Source organism: Gekko japonicus, unplaced genomic scaffold (genome assembly GCF_001447785.1).
Source record: "Gekko japonicus isolate JY-2015 unplaced genomic scaffold, Gekko_japonicus_V1.1 scaffold639, whole genome shotgun sequence".
Lineage (NCBI taxonomy): Eukaryota > Metazoa > Chordata > Lepidosauria > Squamata > Gekkonidae > Gekko > Gekko japonicus.
In genome coordinates, this window is record NW_015176471.1 from 525,248 (window position 1) to 550,973 (window position 25,726).

General features: G+C 48.0%; 1 protein-coding gene across 3 annotated transcripts; it reads left to right on the forward strand.

The window, feature by feature from the left end:
• The first annotated feature begins 6,862 nt into the window (after window positions 1–6,862).
• On the forward strand, window positions 6,863–25,385 carry PARP16 (poly(ADP-ribose) polymerase family member 16). 3 transcript variants are annotated; one of them, XM_015427145.1, is made up of 7 exons: window positions 6,863–6,915; window positions 7,750–7,959; window positions 15,732–15,869; window positions 16,365–16,571; window positions 19,864–20,035; window positions 21,162–21,303; window positions 25,199–25,385. In XM_015427145.1, the coding sequence occupies exons 2-7, from the start codon at window positions 7,765–7,767 to the stop codon at window positions 25,338–25,340; spliced, it is 996 nt and encodes a 331-aa protein (XP_015282631.1). In that variant the 5' UTR covers window positions 6,863–6,915; window positions 7,750–7,764; the 3' UTR covers window positions 25,341–25,385. The 3 variants fall into 3 exon arrangements, with proteins under 3 accessions (XP_015282631.1, XP_015282630.1, XP_015282632.1); XM_015427144.1 differs by lacking the exon at window positions 6,863–6,915 and adding an exon at window positions 7,001–7,085; XM_015427146.1 differs by lacking the exons at window positions 6,863–6,915; window positions 25,199–25,385 and adding exons at window positions 7,001–7,085; window positions 22,348–22,402.
• The last annotated feature ends 341 nt before the right edge of the window (window positions 25,386–25,726 follow it).

Consider the following 25,726-nt stretch of genomic DNA (forward strand, 5'->3'; position numbering starts at 1 on the left):
CTTTCTTTTCCTTCCTTCCTTCCTTCCTTCCTTCCTTCCTTCCTTCCTATATTCTTCAAGCACCTTCCTTTGAATTTAGCCCAAATCTTTCCTTCCCCCTTTCATCTTCCACAATCCCTTGGGTATTCTGTCCCAGAAGATATTGGTATGGGACCCACTTGAGTTCTTTTTAAAGAAAGCTCTCGAGAAAAGCTAGCCGCCCTGAGCCTGCTTGCGGGATGGGCGGGGTATAAATATAATAAATAAATGAAATAAATAAATTATTTGTTTGTTCACACATTTCTTGGTTCAATTTTACTTTTATTTATTAATAGTGCACGATTATCCTGTCCTTCCCCTAAGGAGCATCGGGCATCTATCTCCCTTTCCCCATTTTATCTTTACAACAACCCTGTGAGGTAGGTTAGGCTGAGGACAAGCGACTGGCCCCAGGTCACCCAGCAGGCTTCATGCCAAGCAAAGAATTTAACAGCCTTTTTCCCTAACGGAGACCCGAAGTGGCATACATCACTCACCTCTCTTCCACTTTATCCTCACAACAACCCTGTGAGGTAGGTCAGGCTGAGAGAGTGTGACTGAACCAAGGTCACCCAGCCGGCTTCCATAACAGAGTGGGGATTTGGACCTGGGCCTCTCAGATACGAGTCTGATACTCATAATCACTATACCCACAGTGGCTCTCGCACTGGATTTGAATGCAGTTCCCCACTGTTCTAGTCCAAGAGTCTCCTCACTACACTATGTCGGCTGTCTTTTGATGCTCTTGGTTGCTTCTCCTTCTGAAAAAGGGACCTCTTTGCTCTTTGAAAAGTACTGAGACTGACGAGTGATTACGGCTCTCATACTTTTATTAGTGCAGAACAAGACAACTTTAGCCGGCTCGCAGGCCGGCTTATACTCCATGAAACCCATGCCCCAAAACACACCCCTACACCGTAGTAGGCTATTTACAGTGGCCAAGAGTTCCATGGATTGGTGCGGGCTAGGATCCGCTTAGTCCATTGTTCGCTGGAGCGAAGCTTCGAGGTTTACCGGGACCGCGTGGAGCCCCCGTCTGCCACGCGGTCGGGACTGAATACATTACACTCTTTGACTACTATTACTGTTGTTGTCTTTACTGTTTTTGCAACCGGAGTCATAAACAGCAAACCCTCATCTCACAATAGACCTAATTCCACAAGAAAACGTGGAAGAATTTAAGGCTTGCTGCTGCGAAGGTTGTCGTGTGATTTGGCAACAGCTGCTAGAACTTTTGCCACACAGTTTTCGTCTTCATCTCTAAGTAACCACAGGATGATTTCGCCTCTGGAGAGAGGAAGTTCTGATTAAATAGAAGGGGCTGTCTTTGGATGCTCTCGGTTGCTTGTCCTTCTGAAAAAGGGACCTCTCCATCCTTTGAACACTATTATTATTGCCTTTTTTAAACTTTACATTATTTATTTATTTATTTTATACCCCGCCCTATCCCACAAGTGGGCTCAGGGCAGCTTACAACATAAAATCCACAGAGCCATAAAACAGTAAAACAATTGACGGCAGCCAGGGCTCTTTTTGTAGATAAAGCCCAGCAGGAACTCATTAGCATAATAGGCCACACCCAACAGTAGAAACTCATTAGCATATTAGGCCACACCCATGACAGCACAGCTCATTGGCATATTAGGCCACACCCCCATGTTACCAGAAGTGTGGTCATCCAGCCACACCCACCTTTTGCTTCTTATTCTGCTTACCTTGTTTGTTGTCAAAACCCAGGGCCTTTTTTTGGAGCAGGAACTGCTTTGCATGTTAGGCCACACACCCCTAATGTAGCCAATCCTAATGAGTTTCTGCGGTTGGGTGTGGCCTATTATGCTAATGAGTTCCTGCTAGGCGTGGCCAACTTGGGAGCCAGCCGGAACTCCATTCCTCTGCGTTCCTGCCCAAAAATAGCCCTGGACGGCACAATCAACAATAGCAGCAAACCCCATGCCTCAAATCAGGGGGATACAGAAGAAGAAGAAAAGATTGGATTTATACCCCACCCGTCACTCAGAGTCTCAGAGCGGCTTACAAACTCCTTTCCCTTCCCCTCCCCACAGCAGTCACCCTGGGAGGTAGGTGGGGCTGAGAGAGCTCTCTCCAGAACCGGCTCTCTAAAGAACAGCTCTGAAAGAACTTATGACTGACCCAAGGTCACACCAGCAGCTGCATGTGAAGGAGTGGGGGATCACACCTAGTTGTCCCAGATTAGAGTCCATGCATTTAACCACTACACCAAACTGTAGGTACCCCATCTAGTTTAATTTAAGCACTGACTAATAACTTATTCAATAAAAACGGGGATGATTATTACCTGTAAGCCCACGCTCTTCAAGGGATGGTCAGCATTCGCTTCACCTTGCCCTGTTGACGGCATTTGGCCCTCCCGTCTCCAAGTTCCAGTTCAGCAGCGCCGCCCATTCATACTGATGGCCAAGGGCCAACGGCACAGCCCCGCAGTCTTGAATGGAATCCCTCCCTTCTAAACCCTTTGACCTCAGTGAGCTTAGAAGGATGTAGCTCTGCTCAGGGCTGCGGGTTTTCTCATTCCAAGAAAGAGTTGCCAGTTCCAGGTTAGGAAATACCTGGAGATTTGGGGGGGGGGGCTATGCAGGGGTCATTTTGTAGAAAAAGATGTGCAGGAGCTCATTAGCATACCTTATTTGCATATGCCACACCCCCTGATGTCACCGCTCCACTGGACTGTTTTGGATTGCTAGCTATGGGGGGGGGAAGGTGCAGATCTGTCCTCACAGAGGAGGGAGAGCTTGTGCCTGAATAAAACTTGGTCTTAAAGGTACCACTGGACTGTTTTGGATGTCTAGCTATGGGGGGGGGCAGGCGCAGATCTGTCCTCACAGAGGAGGGAGAGCTTGTACCTGAATAAAACTTGGTCTTAAAGGTGCTACTGGACTGTTTTGGACTGGGGGGGGGCTCTGCAACTTACCTGGCTGCTTCTTGCTCTGACTGAGGGCTGCTGGGAGCAGGGGGCGGGGCTTGTTGCATGTGCCCGCCCCCTGGGCTCTTTACTGCCGGAGTTCCGCTCCTGTGTGCTCCTGCAGGAAATGACCTCTGGGCCTATGTAGGGCAGTGCTTCGGGAGGGACCTGAGCAGAGTCTAAGGCCACAGAGTCCTCCCCCCAAAGCTCCCATTTTCTCTGGGGGGAACGGATCTAGAGATGCAAAAACATCACCCTAAACAAGGGATGCCAGCCTCCAGGTGGGTAAACACAGAAAACACCGTGTTGAAATAATAAACACAATAGTCACATGTACTTATAGCTAAATATATTTGCTTTTTATACACAATATCAACTCTAGTGTATTGTAAACGGTTTGAAACGACAACATCACATTTCAAACACTTTCAAACTAAGTTATATAACATGAAGAGTCCAACTGTCTTCTTCCTGATGGAGGATAAATACCAATGTACAGTCATTTGCACCGAAACAATGCAGCAACATATTCTACATTTCCCAAGTGATGATCCATCAGGTAAAGCTAGCAGGCAGCTGATTCAGCTTAGCCAGCAAGCCTAGTAGATGTCTTTTCCCATTAGGTGATTGAGCTAGCAAGCAGGCCTAGCAACACGCCTCCCGGGCATAACCTGCGTTTTTCGAGCAAATCTTCTTCAGGCATAAATTTTTCTGGAACTGAAGAACAATACATATCATCAGGGCTTTTTTTGTAGAAAAAGCCCAGCAGGAACTCATTAGCATAATAGGCCACACCTAATAGCAGACACTCATCAGCATATTAGGCCACACTCTTGACAGCACAGCACATTAGCATATTAGGCCGCACCCCCATGTTACCAGAAGTGTGGTCATCCAGCCACACACCCCTTTTGCTTCTTATTCTTTTTACCTTGTTGTCAAAACCCAGAGCTTTTTTTTGTAGCAGGGACTCCTTTGCATGTTAGGCCACACACCCCACAATGTAGCCAATCCTAATGAGTTTCTGCTGTTGGGTGTGGCCTATTATGCTAATGAGTTCCTGCTGGGTGTGGCCAACTCAGGAGCCAGCCGGAACTCCGTTCCTGTGTGTTCCTGCCCGAAAATAGCCCTGCATATCATAATATAACATAAATTCAATATCCTTACATAGTACCAGGAAAAACAAGGGGGGGAGAAGAAGGCTAAATTTCCTGCACTCACCCACAGCTCTTGAATTTACCCATGCATAAGTCAAACAATGTAAACATGGCTGTTCTGGTTCTCCGTGGGAACTTAGGCGTGTTCCCTGTGTGCTTGTTGTTATTCCTTTAAGGGTAAGATGAGCCTTCAGGTGGGGCCTGGGGATCCCCTGGAAATTACAACTCAGTTCCAGAATACCGAGATCAATTACCCTGGAGAAAAGGGATGCTTTGGAGGGTGGACTCTGTGGCACTGTACCCCACTGATCTCCAGGAATTTCCTACCCTGGAGCTGGCAACCCCGACCCCCCCATCCCCTCCCAGTGGCCGGTGGGGAACGGACCTGGGGACCCTCTAATCTGAGTTGTGGCTTCAAGGGCTTTTCTGTCATCTGTCTTTCGCGGGACTTGACAGTGGAGAGGAGGGTGTGCGTGAATGCCACATGGCTCAACGTTTCGAAGACTCTGACAGGCCAGCCAAGCCGTGTCTGTTTTCATACTGCAACAACAAAACTGGCGCCCTCCCCGATAATCTGTCATCGCCCCTTCCTCCCCTCTGACAAAAAGTGCTCATTTCCAATACCGCGGATGATTCATGGATGTTTTTGCGGCTGTTGATTTTTTAAAAAACACAAAAAGACAAAATGTTCTCAGCATTTATCAGACCCAGGCTTCATCCAAGCGAGCATCTGTCAAACCGAAGCCAGCCAAGCGTGTCAGGTTTGTAGACTACTGTTTGGAAAACCACAGGCAGAGAGTCAAGCTGATAGCAGGATCTGGTATTCGGGGGTATACTGCCTTTCACCATGGAGGTTCCATTGCACAGTCATAATGCCTAGTGATATGCCTCTCCTCTTTTGAAAATTTATTTATTTATTTGCTAATCATCCAATCCTTGCTAATGCTGGGCTCTGGGCGATGTACAACATTCATAAAAATGTATCAAGATAAAACAATTAAAACATCAATAACACATTTCAAAGAAATCTGATGGCGTGTACTAAGTAATCCAGCTTCAGGCTGCTGGTTGCTTCTTTGGCAGGGGACAGGAGGGCAAGGCAGATAGGAGAAGAACATGTAACCAATGCTCCCTCTAAGCTGTGGAGTCTTGTGAGCAAAAATTCTACTTTGTGAGCTACTGGCATTAAAGTTGTGAGCTAGTGAATGTGGCTGCTGCATAAATTAGTTTGCTCTGGAGCCATCCCTTCCTGAGCTAAGGCAAAAATGCGTGAGCCGGAGGCTGAAAAACTGTGAGCTGGCTCACACTAACTCAGCTTAGAGGGAACACTGCCTGTATGTAACTATTATTTAGGCAGATCAAGAGAGGGGTGGCAAGAAAGGTTGCATCAGGGCTTAGCTGTCTGGTGACCCTTTCTTGCAGGCCCAGGGAAATGCCGTTCGCCACTTTGGGGCCAGGAAGCAATTTTTCTCCAGGCCAGTTTGGCTGGAGACCCTGGAGGTTTTCTGTCATCTTCCGGGCGTGGAACAGGGGTCGCTGGGGGTGTGTGTGTGTGGGGGGGGAAGGTATTTGTGAATTTCCTGCATTGTGCAGAGGGTTGGACTAGATGACCCTGGAGGTCCCTTCCAACTCTATGATTCTGTGATTCTAAAAACCTCCGCCACCGACGTTACTTGCCTGGCATGAAAAAATATGGCATCAATTTGTGATGATATCAGACAGAGTACAAAAGAGCACTGACACCTCAGTCTTCTAATTCCAAATTTGAATCAACCTGGTTCTCAATATTTTCATACCTCACCGCACACGATATACTTCCTGCTAATTCACACTATCATAAATGGTTACTAATGTGAAACATTACTATGAAAGTTTGATGGGATAGGATAAAATCTGTAATCCTTACTCCTTAAAACTATAGAAGATCTCTCTGCTAAATTGTTATAAGTATTTATGATTTAGGTTTTACGAGATACTGAGTTGTACATCTAGGTTTATACATATCTTCGGATGGCAACAGTGTGGCATATGTTGTTTTTGAGAATATAAATAAATAAAAGATTTAAACAAAAAAACACATTACTATATACAATGTTCCCTCTAAGCTGTGGAGTCTCGTGAGCAATTATTCTGCTTTCTGAGCTACTGGCATTAAAGCTGTAAGCGAGCAATTTGGCTACTGCATAAATTAGTTGGCTCTGGAGCCATCCTCCCTGAGCTAAGACAAAAATGTGTGAGCCAGAGGCTAAAAAACTGTGAGCTAGCTCACACTAACTCAGCTTAGAGGGAACACTGACTATATAATATTATCTTCGGACAGCGCTGGCTCTTCGGCTTTGAAACGGAGATGAGCACCGCAACCCTAGAGTCGGATTCGACTGGCTTTCGAGCAAGGGAACCTTTACCTTTACCTTTTTACTCTCTCTCTCTCTCATTCTTCCTTGCTGACGTTTTCCACAGGGCAAGGCAAAGAGAAGGGCAAAGGCAAGGCTTCATCGGCTGCCACGGAGCATGCTCGGAGCAAACCGGAGGGCTCGGGGAGACCACTGGCTGGCAGGGCTTCGGCCGCTGCTAATGCGCACGCTCACGACGAAGGGTAAGGGCAGGCGGGTGGCGTCAGCGGCAACTATGGCGCACGCGTAAAGGGAACTCGGGCAGGCCTGTGGCTACAGGCGGCGCTGCTGAGCATGCTCGAGGGGCGCCGGGTCAGGCGGGGCGAGGCGGGGCTTAGAGCGTCTTGTCGCGTAGCCGCTGGAGGAGAGCGGAAGAGGGGGCCGTTAGCAAAGCTTCAAGACCTCAGTGAGGCTCTGGGGTGGGGGAGATTTAACCCAGGGGGAGCTCTACACGAGCTGCACCGCCCGCCCGCACAGCCCGGGCTCCTTTTCCAGCTGCAGGACAGGCAGAAGTTCAACAGGGGAAGCTCGACCGGTGGGGTTGCAGCCTTTCTCGGCAGCGCATACAAAACCCAGGTCTGGCTGGGATGGCTTGAAGGGTGGAAGGCTCTGCTTGAGCCTGGGAGGGAAAGTGGGGAGGGGGGGGGGTGGAAAGGAGAGGCTCGACCGGTCGGATGGCTGCCTGCACAGGTTACATCACAGGGTTACACCACTTCTCTTGGGTTACACCACTTAAAAAGGTAAAGGTGTCCCTTGCTCGAAAGCCAGTCGAGTCCGACTCTAGGGCTGCGGTGCCCATCTCCGTTTCCAAGCCGAAGAGCCAGCGCTGTCCGAAGACGTTTCCGTGGTCATGTGGTCGGCATGACTAAACACCAAGGCGCACGGAGCGCTGTTCCCTTCCCACCGAAGCGGTACCTATTTAAAAGGTAAAGGTGTCCCTTGCTCGAAAGCCAGTCGAGCCCGACTCTAGGGTTGCGGTGCTCATCTCCCTTTCAAAGCCGAAGAGCCAGCGCTGTCCGAAGACGTTTCCGTGGTCATGTGGCCGGCATGACTAAACACCAAGGCGCACGGAGCGCTGTTACCTTCCCACCGAAGTGGTACTTAGGGTGGTTTTAAATCTGGGGTGTGTGGGGCTGGGAAATTTGGGGCTGGGAAATGCCCCCCCCCCCCCCCGGTGGGGAGTACATGGACTTCCTCCCTGGCCTCCCTCCTCTGAGCCTGCTCTGTTTTCCCTCTGCAGGCTCTGCCGCTGGGGATGCCGGCCCCGAGTGCGGGTGAGGGTGCCGCCCTCGCCGAGCGGGCCAAGGAGGCTCTGCAGACGGACCTCCTGGCCGCCGACCTCAAGTGCAGCTTCTTCGTCTCCGCCCTGCAGAGCTACAAGCGGGATTCCGCCCTCCGGCCCTTCCCGGGCTCATACGCCACCGAGGAAGCCAAGGACTTTGAGGCTTTGGTGAGTTGGCACCGGGGGTGTGTGTGTGGGTGGGGCGGGGAGATCCCTGCGACCGAAGCGGAGTGGCTGCAGCAGACCGCAGGAGGCTGTCTTCAGTGCGTTTGCGCGAAGTGGACTTTTCACACTTGACTGTAACTTTGAAGTGAGGGGGGGGCCATCCTCACCCGCACTCGGGGCCAGCATCCCCAGCAGGGCCTGTTGAAGAAAGACGGGACAGGGCCAGAGCAGAGAGGCAGTCCGTGTAACCCCCCCCCCCGGGATATTTTCCTTGCTCTCCCTGTGCCTCTTGAACTCCCTACTGCATGTGGAAAAGGAGTGGGGAATCAAACCCGGTTCTCCCAGATTAGAGTCCGTGCTCCCAACTACTATACCAAACCGGCTCTCTAAGGCCTAGAAGCTTGCTCCTTTTAATATAAAGGTAAAGGTAAAGGTTCCCTTGCTCGAAAGCCAGTCGAGTCCGACTCTAGGGTTGCGGTGCTCGTCTCCGTTTCAAAGCCGAAGAGCCAGCGCTGTCCGAAGACGTTTCCGTGGTCATGTGGCCGGCATGACTAAACACCAAGGCGCACGGAACGCTGTGACCCCACCAAAGTGTTTATCTACTTGCAATTTCTTGCTTTCGAATTGCTAGGTTGGCAGGAGCTGGAACTAGAGATGGGAGCTCACTCCATCATGCGGCACCCGGGTCTCGAACTGCTGAACTACTGACCTTCCACAGCCTGCAGTTCAGCGTCTTAACCACTTGAGCCACCACAGCTCTCCTTTTAATATATATATTAAAAGGAGCAAGCTTCTACTATACTATACTATAGCAACTACTATACCAAACCGGCTCTCTAAGGCCTAGAAGCTTGCTCCTTTAAGGAGCAAGCTTCTAGGCCTTAGAGAGCCGGTTTGGTATAGTAGTTGGGAGCACGGACTCTAATCTGGGAGAACTGGGTTTGATACCCCACTCCTTCTCCACATGCAGCTGCTGGTGTGACCTTGGGTTAGTCACGCCTCGCAGTGTTCCCTCTAAGCTGCGTTAGTGTGAGCTAGCTCACAGTTTTTTAGCCTCCGGCGCACACATTTTTTGCCTCAGCTCAGGAAGGATGGGGCTCCAGAGCAAACTGATTTACGGAGTAGCCCAATCGCTCGCTCACAACTTTAATGCCAGTAGCTCACAAAGTAGAACTTTTGCTCACAAGACTCCGCAGCTTAGAGGAAGCGTTGGTCACGAGTTATTTCAGAGTTGTTCTCTCAAGGGCAGTCCTTGAAAGAGCTCTCTCAGCCCCACTGACCTCACAGGGTGTCTGTTGTGGGGAGGAGGGGGGAGGGAAAGGAGATTGGAAGCCGCTCTGAGATTCCTTCGGACAGAGAAGGGCGGGGTATAAATCCAGTCTCCTCCGTATAGTTGTAGAAGGTTTGTGAGGAATGCTGGCTGAAATTTTAGAAACCTAGCGAAGTTTCCGAGGGTTAGGGTGAGAGCCCGGGTAGCCTTTGTAGCTCTCCCTTCCTCCCCAGCAGTGCCAGGACAATGTGCGCAAAACATTTCAGTGGTGCGGAATAAACTGCGCGATTTTGCCCATCTGTTTTAAATAACTGCATAACAGTGACCTGTGTGTCGGCTCATAGCTATGTCATTTATCACTTCAGAAGCGCTTACTTATGTAACGGTTTCAATACAAACCTTACTGGTCAGTGCTCCCTCTAAGCTGTGGCGTCTTCTCAGCACAAATTCTACTTTGGGAGCGGCTGGCATTAAAGTTGTGAGCGGGTGATTTGGCGGCTGTATGAATTCGTTTGCTCCGGCGCCATCCTCCTGAGCTGAGACAAAAACGTGTGAGCCGGAGGCTAAAAAACTGTGAGCTAGCTCACACTAGCTCAGTTTAGAGGGAACACTGCCCTGGTGTGCAGAATTCAGTTCAGTAGAACAAAGTCTGAGTTCAGTGTGTCAGGTTCCATAGCCAAACAACGTACACACTTATCATAAAGTTATACTTTATTGAAAGAGCTATAGAGGCAGTAACAGCGTCACTGTTAGGAATGGCTACGTTCCTAAAGGCATAATGGGATATAGGGTATTCGTATGCACACATCCACTCCTAGGCCAATCGGCCTGACTTCCGTGCGTGGGAGAATGGGCCTCCAGGCCGTTAAAGCCAAAGCTGGGAATCGAAACTTATCCCACGGGTAAAAGCTGGAAGCAGGGCTATTTTGGGGCAGGAACGCACAGGAACGGAGTTCCGGCTGGCTCCCAAGTTGGCCATGCCCAGCAGGAGCTTATTAGCATAACAGGCCACACCCAACAGCAGAAACTCATTCGGATTGGCTACATTAGGGGTGTGTGGCCTAACATGCAAAGGAGTTTCTGCTACAAAAAAGGCCCAGGGTTTTGACAACAAACAAGGTAAACAGAATAAGAAGCAAAAGGTGGGTGTGGCTGGATAACCACACTTCTGGTAACATGGGGGTGCGGCCTAATGTGCTAATGAGCTGTGCTGTCAGGGGTGTGGCCTATTATGCTAATGAGTTCCTGCTAGGCTTTTTCTACAAAAAGAGCCCTGGCTGGAAGACACTACACAGGCAGCTTGCAAGGTCAGAGATGATAAAGAACGAAGGAATGCGGCAGCAGTTGGTACACAGGTCAAGCAGATGCACTCTTCCCCATAAACATCATGGCAGCCTAGCTGACACAGTGGCACCTTGGAGAGCCAGTTTGGTGTAGTGGTTAAGTGCGCGGACTCTAATTTGGGAGAGCCGGGTTTGATTCCCCACTCCTCCACGTGCAGCTGCTGGATGACCTTGGGCAAGCCGTAGTTCTGGCAGAGCTGTTCTTGAAAAAGAGCAGTTTCTGTCAGAGCTCTCTCAGCCCCGCCTACCTCACAGGGTGTCTGTTGTGGGGAGGGGAAGGGAAAGGAGTTTGTAAGCCGCTCGGAGACACCTTTGGGTAGTGAAGGACGGGGTATAAATCCAATCTCTTTTTCTCGTTCTTTAAGATCAACAAAGTTTTATTCAAGGTGTAAGCTTTTGTGTGTGCGCACGCTTACTCAGATTCAATGAAATGGAAATTACCAGTCCATATGTATAGGTAGAGGGTGAGCAGTAAATTAGCACACGGCATACAGCGCGAGTCTATTGCCTGCATAGAAAAGCCCTCTTGAATAATCCAGTTTTGCACAGTTTGGGGGAACCCAGGAATGTATCAAATGAATACAGGTGTGAGAGCAACCTCTCCTTTCTTTTCTGGGAGAGAGAGAGAGAGAGCTGCCCTTGACAGTAATACAGACTTCCTTGAGGGCAAGCCGGGAGCGTCCTTGAGTCGGAAAGGACTCTGACCACACCCTGGAGGTGAGCCAGGGCTCGTCACCAAGTAGCTGCCAGCTGTCGACGTTGCAAACGAGAGCGATGGCTTTCTTCCTGTATGGTGCTTCTGCATTGCAGGCCAATGATTTCACGGAAAGGGTGTCTTTGAGTTGTCTCAGCCAAAGGAGATAGGATACGTGGCCCATTAGGTCCAATGTTCTGTTTGCTTAATTCTGTCTATCGGGTCGCCCCTCAGAGATTACCGGAGGTCATGTTCAATCTCTCAGGAAAGCTCAAAGAACCCCACTAGCGCAAGAGGGAGGAAGTGGGCAAGAAAATGGATGCCATATGAGATAGATAGATTGACTTATGATCAGGGCTACTAGTCTATTTATTTATTTTTGTATATTTTTGTATATTTATACCCTGCCCTCCCCGCGGACGGGCTCAGGGTGGCTTACAGTCCATTGGAGGAGGAGGAGGAGGAGGAGATTGGAGTTATACCCTGCCCTTCACTTGGAGTCTCAGAGCAGCTTACAAACTCCTTTCCCTTCCTCTCCCCACAGCAGACGCCCCGTGAGGTAGGCGGGGGGGGTGAGAGAGCGCTCCCAAGAACTGCCCTTGAGAGAACAGCTCTGACAGAACTACGGCTTGCCCAAGGTCCTCCAGCAGCTGTAAGTGGAGGCGTGGGGAATCAAACCCGGTCCTCCCAGATTAGAGTAGTGGAGCAATCCTAAATATGGATACTTAAAAGTAAGTCGCATCGAGCAAGACGGGGTTTATTCCCTCGTCAATGTACTTAGGATTGGTGGCAGAAAGTGGTGTCAGGCCGCAGCCGACGTATGGCTACCCTGTGGGGTTTTCAGGGCCAGAGACAAGCAGGGTTAGAGCTGCTTAGCTTCCGAGATCTGATGAGACTAGTCTTCCCTGGGCCATTCAAGTCAGGACAAAAATAGTGGTGGGATGTGTTGTCTTGACACAACTGACATGTGGCAACCAATGTTCCCTCTAAGCTGTGGAGTCTTGTGAGCAAGAATTGTACTTCATGAGCTACTGGCATGAAACCTGTGAGCGAGCGATTTGGCTACTGCATAAATTAGTTGGCCCTGGAGCCATCCCTTCCTGAGCGAAGACAAAAATCTGTGCGCCGGAGGCTAAGAAACTGTGAGCTAGCTCACACTAACTCAGTTTAGAGGGAACACTGGTGGCAACCAATGTTCCCTCTAAGCTGTGGAGTCTTGTGAGCAAAAATTCTACTTTGTGAGCTACTGGCATTAAAGTTGTGAGCAGGCGATTTGGCCGCTGCATGACTTAGTTTGCTCTGGAGCCCCGTCTTTCCTGAGCCAAGACAAAAATGTGTGAGCTAGAGTCTAAAAAACTATGAGCTAGCTCACACCAACTCAGCTTAGAGGGAACACTCTGTAGGGCTTTCAAAGGAAGAGACAAATGGAGGTGGGTTTGCCCTTGCCTGCCTCTGCACACCAACCCTGGACTTCCTTGGACACAGAATCCTAGAGTTCGAAGGGGCCATACAGACCATCTAGTCAAGTCAAGCTAGCCTTTATTGGCATAAACTGTCGATGAAGATTATACAGTTTAAGAGCAGATTAAAAATACACCTATACAAATACTGTGTCTCTAGATTGTACAATTTAAGAAGAAGAGGAAGAAGAGATTGGATTTACACCCCGCCCTTCACTGGGAGTCTCAGAGGGGCTTACAGACTCCTTTCCCTTCCCCTCCCCACAATAGACACCCTAGGAGGTAGTTGGGGCTGAGAGAGCTCTGACAGAAACTGCTCTCTTTCAATAACAGCTCTGATCAGAACTACGGCTTGCCCAGGGTCATTCAGCCAGGTGCAAGTGGAGGAGTGGGGAATCAAACCCGGTTCTCCCAGATTAGAGTCTGCACACTTAACCCACTACACCAAGCCATTACAGATTAAAACACACCTATAAAAAAACTATGTCTCTAGGATCCTTTGGCGCAGCTTTAAAACAGAGTGGAGAAACTTGGCCGCCTTCTCAGTGATAAATAACAACAATGGGAACAGCAATATAGTAACAATGAGAGACAGAAAATTGCTGCAGACATGCACACAGAAGTAAATTACACAGAAGTAAATAAGATTCTGGTACTGATAAATTTCATGATGTATGGTCTTTATATTCAACAGGTGAACAGACTGGCAGACGAACTTCTCCCCAAAGCTATATAGCTACAAGCATAACATTTCAAATGGACAAGAGAAGACCGTTTTGATTCAAGACTCCATTGTTGACTTTATTGCACATGGATGTAAAATTGAGACTCATTTGAGAAAAGCACTTCGAAACGAGCATCAACTCGAGAAGTTCGTCTGCCAGTCTGTTCACCTGTTGAATATAAAGACCATACATCATGAAATTTATCAGTACCAGAATCTTATTTACTTCTGTGTAATTTACTTCTGTGTGCACGTCTGCAGCAATTTTCTGTCTCTCATCATCTTCTCAGTGTTGTCAGAAGAGAAGTCATTGAGAAGTCGGTGTATCTTAAATGCATCAGGGTAATCCAATCTCTTCTTCCTCTTCTTCTTGAGTGCTGTATTTACCTGCTCTTCATAATTTTGATTGTTTGAATCCTTGTATATTTTCGTTTTGGGGTTGGTTCTTTTTATTGTTCTGTTTATTCTTTATTTTTATTTTTATAATTTTTTCCTCCGGCAATTTTCGTATCTACTAACATATTTTTAATTGAAAAAATTCTATGAAAATAAAGAATCTTGTGGCAGGAGGTCACGTTTTGGTTGAGGGCTGTTAAATGAGTCTTCCTGGGTGGACGTTGCCAGGTTGGGGGTGGTGGTGGTGGGTTTGCTGGTGATCCCCATTACTAAAGCAGGCCGGGTTACTTTTAAATGTTAATAATAGTTGCTGGCAGAAGCCAACTGGAGCTTTGCTCGCAATTAGCACCCGAGCCTGGAAGCCCGGCCAAAGAACGCTGCAGAATCTGACAGGCGTCAAGCTTCTAGTCCATATTGTTTGTTAATAGATTTTTATTTGAATTTTTAAAGGGATACAGCATAAGAAAAACGAGGAAAGGGGGGGGGAAGCATAAGAAATATAGTTGTCAAAAACACAACGTAAAGGGGAATTTTACAAATGTTAGGGACATTGCTTATTCAAAATGTATATTTATACAATAACGGGGGGGGGGGGAACAAAATCTTGATAAGATTGTATGTTATGCAAGAGGGGGGGGGGGTGAACAGAAAGGTGTGGCATCATAGCTTAGAAAGTATATGACATTGTATATGTAGACACTGAAAGGCTGGACAACACATTCAATTACCATGTCAGATTACACAGGGAAACCATTGAATTCATAAACATAAACACAATTTCAACAGGAAAGAGGAGAGTTTAAAAATAAATAGGGCATGGTTTTCTGTCCTGAAAAAAAACAAAATGCTCTGCATCTTAAAACAGCACGACAGATAAGATTAGAATTCCAACGGCCGATCCATATGCAAAAGAACCTCCTCAGGAAAGCGCCTCCATTAGCATGTTCACAGCCTGGGGAACTCCTACAAGATAATGACTCAGCCCTACCCCACCTTCCTGAGTAGATATAAATTAGATATAAAGTGTTGAACTGGATGGGCCATTGGCCTGTTCCAACATTGGCTTCTCTTATGCTCTTATGTTCTTAAATTACCTGCCTACCATTTTTCTTCTCACCATGACACTGAGAGTACTCCATCTTTCTGTGTTACACCTCTGAGGATGCCAGTCGCAGCTGCTAGCGAAACGTCAGGTCCCACAATGCCAAGGCCACACAGCCCGGAGAAATCTACAACAACAAAACAATATGATTATATATGTAGGATTGTAACTTATAATTATATAAAGCCTCTAGTCCTTCTGCTCTGAGCAAGGCGTGTTTTCAGGGCCCCCTTGCCGCATAGAATCGGAAGGGACCTCCAGGGTCATCGTCCAACCCCCCAGCCCATGCATCCATTAGCCAATGAGGACACGCTTAGCTAATTGGCACTAGTCGGTTGAAACAACTCAGGGAGATTCCCAAGGACGGTTCCGTTGACAGCCAAAAGCAACAGGTGGGTGTAGTTAAAACAAGCCCATTGCCTTTAGCAGGCTGGGCCAGGGGTTTGCCCTGTGATAAACCCAAACAACATACTTCCTTACAGACCGCTGGGATATTCTATTCCGTGGAAGATTCTGTACAACTTCTCTCTTTGATCCCAAGATGGGAAGGAAGGCTACAGCTAAGCTATGGTGCCTTTTTGTTCGAACATAATTTTTGTCCTGTTTTTTTCTTCTTTTTTTGCAATCTCACATGTGTTTCCCTGCAAGTCAGCCCCGTGGAACTCGGTTGGGCTCCCTTCCAGATGTTGCTTTTGCTTGCCCACTAGGGGTCCCTGTTGATTCATGAGAGATGGTCAAGAGAAGCCAGAAATCTCCATGCAAATGTGGCTTTTCTCTCTCTCTCAGCTTGCAGACGCAAATGCATTGGTGAGCCTGAAAGAGCTCCTTGCGTCTCCCCAGAACGCAGCCCAAAGGACCTGGGACCTGCTGGCCTGGATCCTGTCTTCCAAGGCCTTGACCATCCACAGTGCCAACAGAAATGAGGTAAGAGTGGGCGTTGCGGAGCAGTTGGTGAGACCTTCCGCTCAAGGCGATTCCAGGGGAAGCAGTTACACCTGGGACTCTGGGCCAGATAAAAGAATCGTTTGTTTTGGTCACAGACCAGCACGATAATAGCTTGAGAGCCAGTTTGATGTAGTGGTTAGAAGTGTAGGCTTTAATCTGGGAGAACCAGGTTTGAGTCCTGGCTCTTCCACGTGCAGCTGCTGGTGTGACCTTGTGTCAGTCACAAGTTCTCTCAGAGCTGTTCTCTCACGAGCAGTTCTCAAAAGAGCTCTCTCAGCCCCACCTACCTCACAGGGTGTCTGTTGTGGGGAGGGGAAAGGAAAGGAGATTGGAAGCCGCTATGAGACTCCTTTGGGTGGGGAAGGATGGGGTATAAATCCAGTCTCTTCTTCTTTTCAATTTTGGAGGCCAAGGAGCTGGGTTCCCCCCCCCCCTCTAAACCAATACCTGAAAGAAACCTTGCTTGCTTTTAAGTATAAGAAGATCCAGGAGCTGACTGGAGTGCCCAGCGTTGCGGTCCCTGCGCCGGATTTCTTGTTCGAAATCACCTACTCCGGTCAGCTGGATGCCAAGTTTGAGGAGACCCGGGGAGGAAGGGACCTCATCTATGCATTCCACGGGAGCCGCCTGGAAAACTTCCACTCCATCGTACACAACGGTTTGCAGTGCCATTTAAACAAGGTGAGGGTCCCTGTCTCGGTTGTAGCCTACCTCGGCTGGCTGTCGCTTCTCAGGGCGTGTTTGCACCCTTTCGTGGTGCTGGCCAGTGGTACAACCTGGCCCCTTTTTATCCTGTTTGCAGCGGGTAAAGCCAATGCTTCCACTGCACTCTTTGCTTTTCAAGCCACCTGTTAATAATTATTATGAGCATTAACGTCGTTTGTAGGCTGCGTTCTCCACTGAGACTCATGGCGGATTACAAAACATGCAAAGCAGTTCAGTCAGAAGTCCAATAAACGCCGGTTTGGTGTCGTGGTTAAGTGTGCGGACTCTAATGTGGGAGAGCCAGGTTTGATTCCCCACTCCTCCACTTGCACCTGGCTGGATGACCTTGGGCAAGCCGTAGTTCTGATAAGAGCTGTCCTTGGAAAAGAGCAGTTTCTGTCAGAGCTCTCTCAGCCCCACCTACCTCACAGGGTGTCTGTTGTGGGGAGGGGAAGGGAAAGGAGATTGTAAGCCACTCTGAGAGTCCCTTGGGGAGTGAAGGGCGGGAGATAAATCCAATCTCTTTTTCTCTTCTCTCTCAATTCGGTCGGATTAGGATCTGAGGGCCAGTGTGGCGTAGTGGTTAGAGTGTCAGGCTAGGATCTCGGAGATCCAGATTCAAATCTCCACTCTGCCATGGAAGATTACTGGGTGACCTTGGGCCAGTCAAACAAAGTTTGAGTCCAGCGGCACCTTCAAGACCAGCGAAGTTTAATTCTGGGCATTGAATTTTGTGGCATGCACACGAAAGCTTATCCCCAGAATAAAAACCTTGTTGGTCTTAAAAGTGCCGCTGGACTGAAACTTCGTTCTGTGGAACTGGAAAGCAAAGAAAATGGAAAACTGGCTGATGCGTGACATCCTGTCATGCAGAAAGGGGGTTACAGAGGTTTAGGACATCACAGTAAACGAAAGGGAAGGGATGTGGACAATAAACCAGTTTGGTGTAGTGGTTGAGTGCGCGGACTCTAATCTGGGAGAAACGGGTTTGATTCCCCACTCCTCCACTTGCACCTGCTGGATGGCCTTGGGCAAGCCGTAGTTCTGACAAGAGCTGTCCTTGAAAACGAGCTGTTTCTGTCAGAGCTCTCTCAGCCCCACCAACCTATTGTGGGGAGAGGAAGGGAAAGGAGTTTGTAAGCCGCTCTGAGACATCTTTGGGTAGTGAAGGGTGAGGTATATATCCCAATCTTCTCCTCTTCTTCCTCTTCTTCTTGCAATAGACTACAGTACCTTATCCCTTTTTTTGGTAAATGTGCCATGCATGTAGTGCTCATGGCTTGATGCCAGGTGTCCCTGCTACCTGGGTGAGGCTTGGGCTCAAGTCCCCGGAGCTAGAGATGTGAAGGCCCGGAAAAAAACACGTTTCCCCCGTTTTTTCCCCTGAAGACTTTTTTGTTTTTTTCCGAAAAATTGAAAAAAGAAAAGAAAAAAAATGATTATGGAACATTTTATTTTAACATGATGAATAAAATATTTTAGGGTAAGGTGTTCAAATATTTTCCAAATCATTTCTAATAAATATGTATGGTATCAGATTGATCGAATTTCTGTGCACTGAGGACAAGCAAGTCCTAGGTTACAAACTGAACTCTCCAATGCAAGAACAAGATGCATTTCTTCCTTTAGGTGCTATTGTCACAAGAAAAGGAAAAGGTTTCAGTTTTGTTTTTGCATGTGGGTGGGTATTCTGTTTGTAATAATTGTTTGGATACGCTATATTTTTAATATGCTAGTTGTGATAATTTCATGCCAAGTAAAAATGTCCATAGTCATATTTTATGTTCCTAAAGTAACAGAGTGACTTTCAATCTGGGAAAAAAAGAAGTGCTAATGTTGCATTTTTTTTCAATTTTTCCAAAATTTCAGTTTTTTTCCGAGCTTCAAAATTTCCAGAAATTTTACATCTCTACCCGGAGCAGGTGGCCGTGCCCTGTGCCAAAAACCCTCGGCTTTCAGCCCAGTCTTTGCCTCTCTGAGGCACCATTGACTCCCCCTGCTTGTTTCTGATTGCACCGCTTTGGAGCCAGGTCAGCCAGCGCATAGCGTTCGTGCGCCCGCAGATGTGCTTGCTTGTGAGCTTTCTGTCCCACTTGGTTCCCAAAGGCTTTGAGCAGCTTCCAGGGAGGTTTAATGTTTTACACTAAAAATGCCCTCCTTCCGTTTCTCTCTAACTGTTTCTGCAGAGTATTGGGGGGGGGGAGAGGAGCAGGAAGTTCCTTGGCAGGACTCCTGATTGTGAAAAGGTACCTCTCTGAGGGGCCAAGAGGGGCCAGGCTGGAAATGTAAAAGCATCCAGAAATGTGGAAATCAAGAAAATTCTCTCCCCCACACAGTGGGATTTTGAGTAAAACTGAGAGCTGTGCAATACCTTTTTCCCCCTTTACTTCATATTTTTACAAAGAAAGCTCTACTAATAACAAATCACATATATACACATCTCCCCAATCTGTTAATGGTATTGTGAAACCAGTTTGGTGTAGTGGTTAAGAACACGGACTTTAATCTGGAGAACCAGGTTTGATTCCCCACTCCTCCACATGCAGCCGGCTGGGTGACCTTGGGTCCGTCACAAGTTCTCTCAGAGCTGTTCTTGAAAGAGCAGTCCTCAAAAGAGCTCTCTCAGCCCCAACTACCTCACAGGGGGTCTGTTGTGGGGAGAGGAAGGGAAGGAGATTGTAAGCCGCTCTGAGACGCCGAATGAAGGGTAGAGTATAAATCCAGCTCTTCTTCTTTTTGCTGTTACATTGGTTAGTAAAAGAAGAAGGAAGAGGAGATTGGATTTATACCCCGCCCTTCACTACCCGAAGGAGTCTCAGAGCGGCTTACAATCTCCTTCCCTTCCTCTCCCCACAACAGACCCCCTGTGAGGTAGTTGGGGCTGAGAGAGCTCTTTTGAGGACTGCTCTTTCAAGAACAGCTCTGAGAGAACTTGTGATGGACCCAAGGTCACACCAGCAGCTGCATGTGGAGGCGTGGGGAATCAGACCCGGTTCTCCCAGATTAGAGTCCGCCCTCTTAACCTCTACACCAAATCGCTACACCAAACTGGGAAGCAAAGTCTCCAGATATATCTGGTTTTGGTGGAGCAAGAGCAGCTGCAGAAAACCGCTGGCAGAATAGTCTCTCTTGTTCAATGTAGATGTTTGAACATTTCCGTCACCTAAAGGCACGGCAGGACTTCGGTACATTCTGGCCTGGGGCGGGGGGGTGGGGCGGCCGAATGTCATTTGGATCCGTGCGCCAACACCCTTTTATGCTCTTCCAGACGTCCTTGTTTGGGGAAGGCACCTACCTGAGCAGTGACCTGGGCCTCGCTCTCCTCTATAGCCCCCACGGACTTGGCTGGCAGCACAGTGCCCTGGGCCCCGTCCTGAGCTGCGTGGCCGTGTGCGAGATCATCGATCACCCGGATGTCAAATGCCAGGTGCAGAAGAAAGGTGAGCCTCAAAGACCTCGGGAACTGCCTTGGGCCGAACGGGTGTTCCCTCTGAGTCCGTGTGGGCTGGCTAGCAGTTTTTTAGTCTCCGGCTGACAGATTTTTGCCTTAGCTCAGGAAGGATGGGGCTCCAGAGCAAGCTAATTTCTGCTGCAGCCCAGTCGCCCGCTCACAACTTTCATGCCGGTAGCTCACAAAGCAGAATTTTTGCTCACAAGACTCCACGGCTTAGAGAGAGCATTGGAGGTGACCCCCTCTGTGGGTCAGTATTTCCTCTAGGCTGAGTTAGTGTGAGCTAGCTCACCATTTTTTAGCCTCCAGCTCACACATTTTTGTCTTAGCTCAGGAAGGATAGCGCCAGAGCAAACTAATTGATGCAGCAGCCAAATCGCTCACTCGCAACTTTAATGCCGGTAGCTCACAAAGCAGAATTTTTGCTCACAAGACTCCACGGCTTAGAGAGAGCATTGGAGGTGACCCCCTCTGTGGGTCAGTATTTCCTCTAGGCTGAGTTAGTGTGAGCTAGCTCACCATTTTTTAGCCTCCAGCTCACACATTTTTGTCTTAGCTCAGGAAGGATAGCGCCAGAGCAAACTAATTGATGCAGCAGCCAAATCGCTCACTCGCAACTTTAATGCCGGTAGCTCACAAAGCAGAATTTTTGCTCACAAGACTCCACGGCTTAGAGAGAGCATTGGAGGTGACCCCCTCTGTGGGTCAGTATTTCCTCTAGGCTGAGTTAGTGTGAGCTAGCTCACAGTTTTTTAGCCTCTGGCTCACCCATTTTTGTCTCAGCTCAGGAAGGATGGGGCTCCAGCGCAAACCAATTCATGCGGCAGCCCAATCGCTTGCTCACAAACGTTAATGCCCGTAGCTCACAAAGCAGAATTTCTGCTCACAAGACCCCACAGCTTTAAGGGAGCATTGATAGCCAGACTGTGGCTCCATCCAGCCCAGGAAGGCAGTCACCTTTGACTGACAGCGGCTTTGCATGACTCCCTTGGAGGAAGGATGCGCTAGAAGTGTAACATGGGCGTTTCTAATGCACAGGCTCCACCGTTTCCCCACCACCACCACCACCTTTGCTCTGCTCAATCTCTAAAAAGGTCTCTCCTCTTCCTTTGCAGATTCTAAGGAAATCGACAAGAAGAGAGCCCGGGTGCGGAACAGCGAGGGAGGCGACGTCCCCCAGAAGTACTTTGTGGTTACGAACAACCAGCTCATACGGGTTAAATACTTGCTGGTGTATTCCCAGAAACAGCACCGGAGGTAAGCGTTTGCTGCAGCTCCCCCGAAGGACAAAGAGGGTCAGTGTGGCGGAGCGGTTAGGGTCTCAGAGGAAGGATCTGGGAGACCCAGGTTCGAATTCCCACTCTGCCACGGAAGTTTGCTTGGTGACCTTGGGCCAGTCACACTCTCGGCCTGACCTGCCTCACAGGGTGGTGGTTGTTGTGAGGGGGGCACGGGTGAGAGGGGAACAGTGTAAGCTACTTTGGGTCCACGTTGAGGTGAACGGTGGGGTATAAGTAAAGAAAAATAAAGAATTAAACATGTCCCTCGGAGAATCTGAAAATTTGTGTATCCCTGTTTTCTGCCCTCAGTGTAGAAGCCAGCTTGGGTCCTCAAACAAAGCAGTCGCAGAAATGTTTTTCTGTTTTGTACCATGTGTGTACAAAACCCTGAATCCTCATGAACTCTTCCTCGTAGGTAGGTAGGTAGACAGATAGATAAATTTTGGCTGCGTTCACAACGCGCGAGATAATGCGGGCGGGAAGCTGTTTGCCCCAGGCCGAAATGATGCACGTTTGCACAATCAGACTTCCGCCCGCGCGCCCCGCAGTTCCGGATACTAGTAGCCTTTCCCTGGTGGCTTTTTTCCACGCTCCTGCGGCGCAACGAGACGCCCCGCCAACGACTCTGGGACGCTGGACAGATGTTTCTGTCTGATTGCGCCCCTTTACTCCACGGGGGAATCGCACCGTTGCCGCCGCTTTTGGTACGTATGATCGCACCCATTGTTTAGTCAGTGACTAGTGTTGTTAAACAACAAACAATTCACAGTATTTCCGTTATACAATCAGTTATGATCCCATAAGAATTAATAAAACAAAAAAGGAAAAAGACATGTACATTTTCAAATAGTAAAACCCTATTTGTAAAATTAACAGCGTTTAAATAGACTAAACCAACGTAACTACTTCCCCCAATGAAGCACGGATAGATTTTGCTGTTGAGCAGATTTTAGCTACCTTCTCTGTAATCGGATGGTGTTTTTCTGCTAGGAAGACAATAAGATTTTTCTGTTCTCCCCAGAAATTTTTGTGGAATGGGAAGACGCAGCTCATCGTGAAGATCTTTATAAAGAGGTCAATATAAAAGAACGTGCTTCCTAACTACCACAGGGGCAATTCCGTTCATAATATAGATATATATTTAATATCTTCCATTTAAGAGCCCAGAAGAGAGAACATTAAATCGTGCCTGAGGAAAAGCTAATCTTGTCTTTGGAGTGATAAGATTTCTCAGATAATTTGCTGGTGCTGATTACTGACACTCTGCATAATAGTATCTTCTAGCAATGCTCAGATACTATTATACCTTTATATTGTGAATTCTTTGGCTGATCACCGATGAGGCTTTTGTGTATCCTAAATTCATTAAATCCCTAGGAGAAAGCCCAGTTTTCTGTAACTTCAGATTTAGGAGATATCTCAACCTCGATTCGAATTTTTTGGCTTGGCTTTTGAGGCAGGGGGCCCTTCAGGAAGGCTTAGAAGAAGAAGAAGAGATTGGATTTATACCCCGCCCTTCACTTGGAGTCTCAGAGCGGCTTACAAACTCCTTTCCCTTCCCCTCCCCACAACAGACACCCTGTGAGGTGGGTGGGGCTGAGAGAACTCTGACACAAACTGCTCTTTCAGGAACAGCTGTGCCAGAGCTTGTGACTGACCCAAGGTCACACCAGCAGGTGCAAGTGGAGGAGTGGGGAGTCAAACCCGGTTCTCCCAGGTTAGAGTCCGCACACTTAACCACTACACCAAACTTACAGAGAGGTCCTGCCATAGTTTAAACTGCAATTAAACAGCAGTCACCGAAACCTAATTTTAAGGCAAGCCAAAAAAATACAAGCGAGGTGTTCCCTGGCCTGAAAGACATCTGGCTGTGCCCAGCCTTTTTGGTCTCTACCAAGCCTGGCCTCTTCCTCCCCTTCTCTTCTCCTCCCCGTGGGGTAAGGGCACAATTTGGTCTGTTAAGCGTCGTCAGAAATAGTAATAGAATTGTCGATCGTTTTCGTCTATTTTAAATTCGGTTTTGTAAATATGTTTCATGGAAAGGTTGATCAGAGTGGGCAGCCGTGTTGCTCTGAAGCAGCAGAACAAGGCTTGAGTCCAGGGGCGCACCTTGAAGACCAATCAGGTTTCCTTCAGGGATTGAGCTTTCATGCGCCATGCACACTCCGTCAGACAGTGAAATGGAATTCCATATCATAGTCAATGATCCCTCTAAGCTGTGGAGTCCTGTGAGCAAGAATTCTACTTTGTGAGCTACTGACATTGAAGTTGTGAGCGAGTGGTTTGGCTGCTGTGCAAATCAGTTTGCTCTGGAGCCCTCCCTTCCTGAGCGAAGACCAAAATGGGTGAGCCGGAGGCTAAAAAACTGTGAGCCAGCTCACCCTAACTCAGCTTAGAGGGATCACTGATCATAGTTGTATATATAGATGGTGGCTTGTTAAATTAGCATGCAAAATAGTGGGGCTGTTTTTTAACCAATACAAAGAATGACAAGCTTGTTTTCTGATTATCGTCTGTTTGGGTTCAACTGGAGGGGGGGGAAGTTTACTACTCTCAGCAATTAAGAATATAATTGGATATATAATGTCATTTGGAATGGTAGATTTAAATGTAATTCCCTATTCTGGGGACAAGAAAAATACTCTGCACAGCCAAGATGCTTTAAAGTTTGCCTCCGTGCTAGAAAGGAGATGGATGGGATCTAATGACCGAATCCTCACAATTTAGGGTACATCAGTCTCCGGTTCTGACATATTTATTACATATATTGTACCTAGAGATGTGAAGGCCCAGAAAAAAACCGGAAAAATTTGGGGAAAAAACAGTTTTTTTCTGTTTTTTTCCTGAAGCCTTTTTTTTTTTCCCGAAAATTTGGAAAAATTGAAAAAAGAAAAGAAAAAAATTGATTATGGAATGTTTTATTTTAACATGATGAATAAAATATTTTAAGACAAGGTGTTCAAATATTTTCCAAATCATTTCTAATATATATATATATATATGGTATCAGATTGATCTAATTTCTGTGTACTGAGGACAAGCAAGTTCTAATTACAAACTGAACTCTCCAATGCAAGAACAAGATGCATTTCTTCCTTTAGGAGGTGCTATTGTCATGAGAAAAGACAAAGGTTTCAGTTTTGTTTTTGCATGTGGTTGGGTATTCTGTTTGTAATAATTGTTTGGATACACTCTATTTTTAATAGGCTAGTTGTGATAATTTCATGCCAAGTAAAAATGTCCATAGTCTTATTTTATTTTCCTAAAGTAACAGAATGACTTTCAATCTGGAAAAGACAAAAAAATTGCTAATGTAGCATTTTTTTTCAATTTTTCCAAAAATTTCCATTTTTCCCCGGAAAAAACTGGGGAAAAAACTGTTTTTTTCCGAGCTTCAAAATTTCCAGAAATTTTACATCTCAAAATTGTACCCCCTCTCCATCCGCCGGTTCACGGATCGAGCCCTCGGGAGCTCCCGAGCGGCGCATCCGCCATTAGAGCACCAAAACCGGAAGTCCGTATGTTTTTTTCCCCCCATTTCATTGTATCTGACGAAGTGTTGCATGCACACGAAAGCTCACACCTTGAATAAAACTTTGTTGGTCTTAAGGTGCTGCTGGGCTCCAACTTTGTTCTTTTACGGAAATGTTGTCCACCGCCCTGAGCCCTATGTATAGGGGAGGGGGGGCTACAAATCAAATCAAATAACTAAATAAATCCCCCCACCGATTAACCCGATGCATGGTGGGACATAAACAGAGCACTTTCCATATTGTTGCCCTCTGCAAAAACCTGCCCGAGGGTCGGAGACGGCCTCTGCTTTGCGTGCGGGCTCAGTAACAGCAGTGTCGGACTTTTCCTCCCCTTCGCAGGCCCGCCGGTCAGTCTTGGTTTTCGAAGCACTGCTTTGCCATTTCAATGACTTTCTACCTGCTCCTGTTGGTCGCCATCGGGGCCTGCAATTCCCCCACTTTCGCCTACTACTGGAACAAGATTTTCGATGTAGAACAATGAACGTCTAGCCCCGGCGGGGACGCCGGCTTTCCACCACGTGCCTTAACGCAAGAGCGGTCAAGTTTTTGTGAGACTCGTGGCTCCGAAGCTCCGGAGGGGGCCGTGGGGAGCGAGGGAGGGGGGGTGAGGGGAGGAGTTTATGCCGTCTTAAACTTCCAGGCAGACTTTGAGGTCAGACCAGGGCTTGAGCGTTGTCTCCTTTCCACGAAAAAGAAACAGCAAGACGGAGCCCTCTCTTTCTGTCCCTGGGAAAGGCGTGCTACAGCTGGTCCGAAGGGGAAGACACGTTGTGGGAAGGAAACGCTGCGGAAAAGCAGTTGGCCAAGCTTAGCGTGGAAGCTGCCGGGCTCGGGGTGTGCCCGCCTCTACAGCATCGCAGCGCGTCC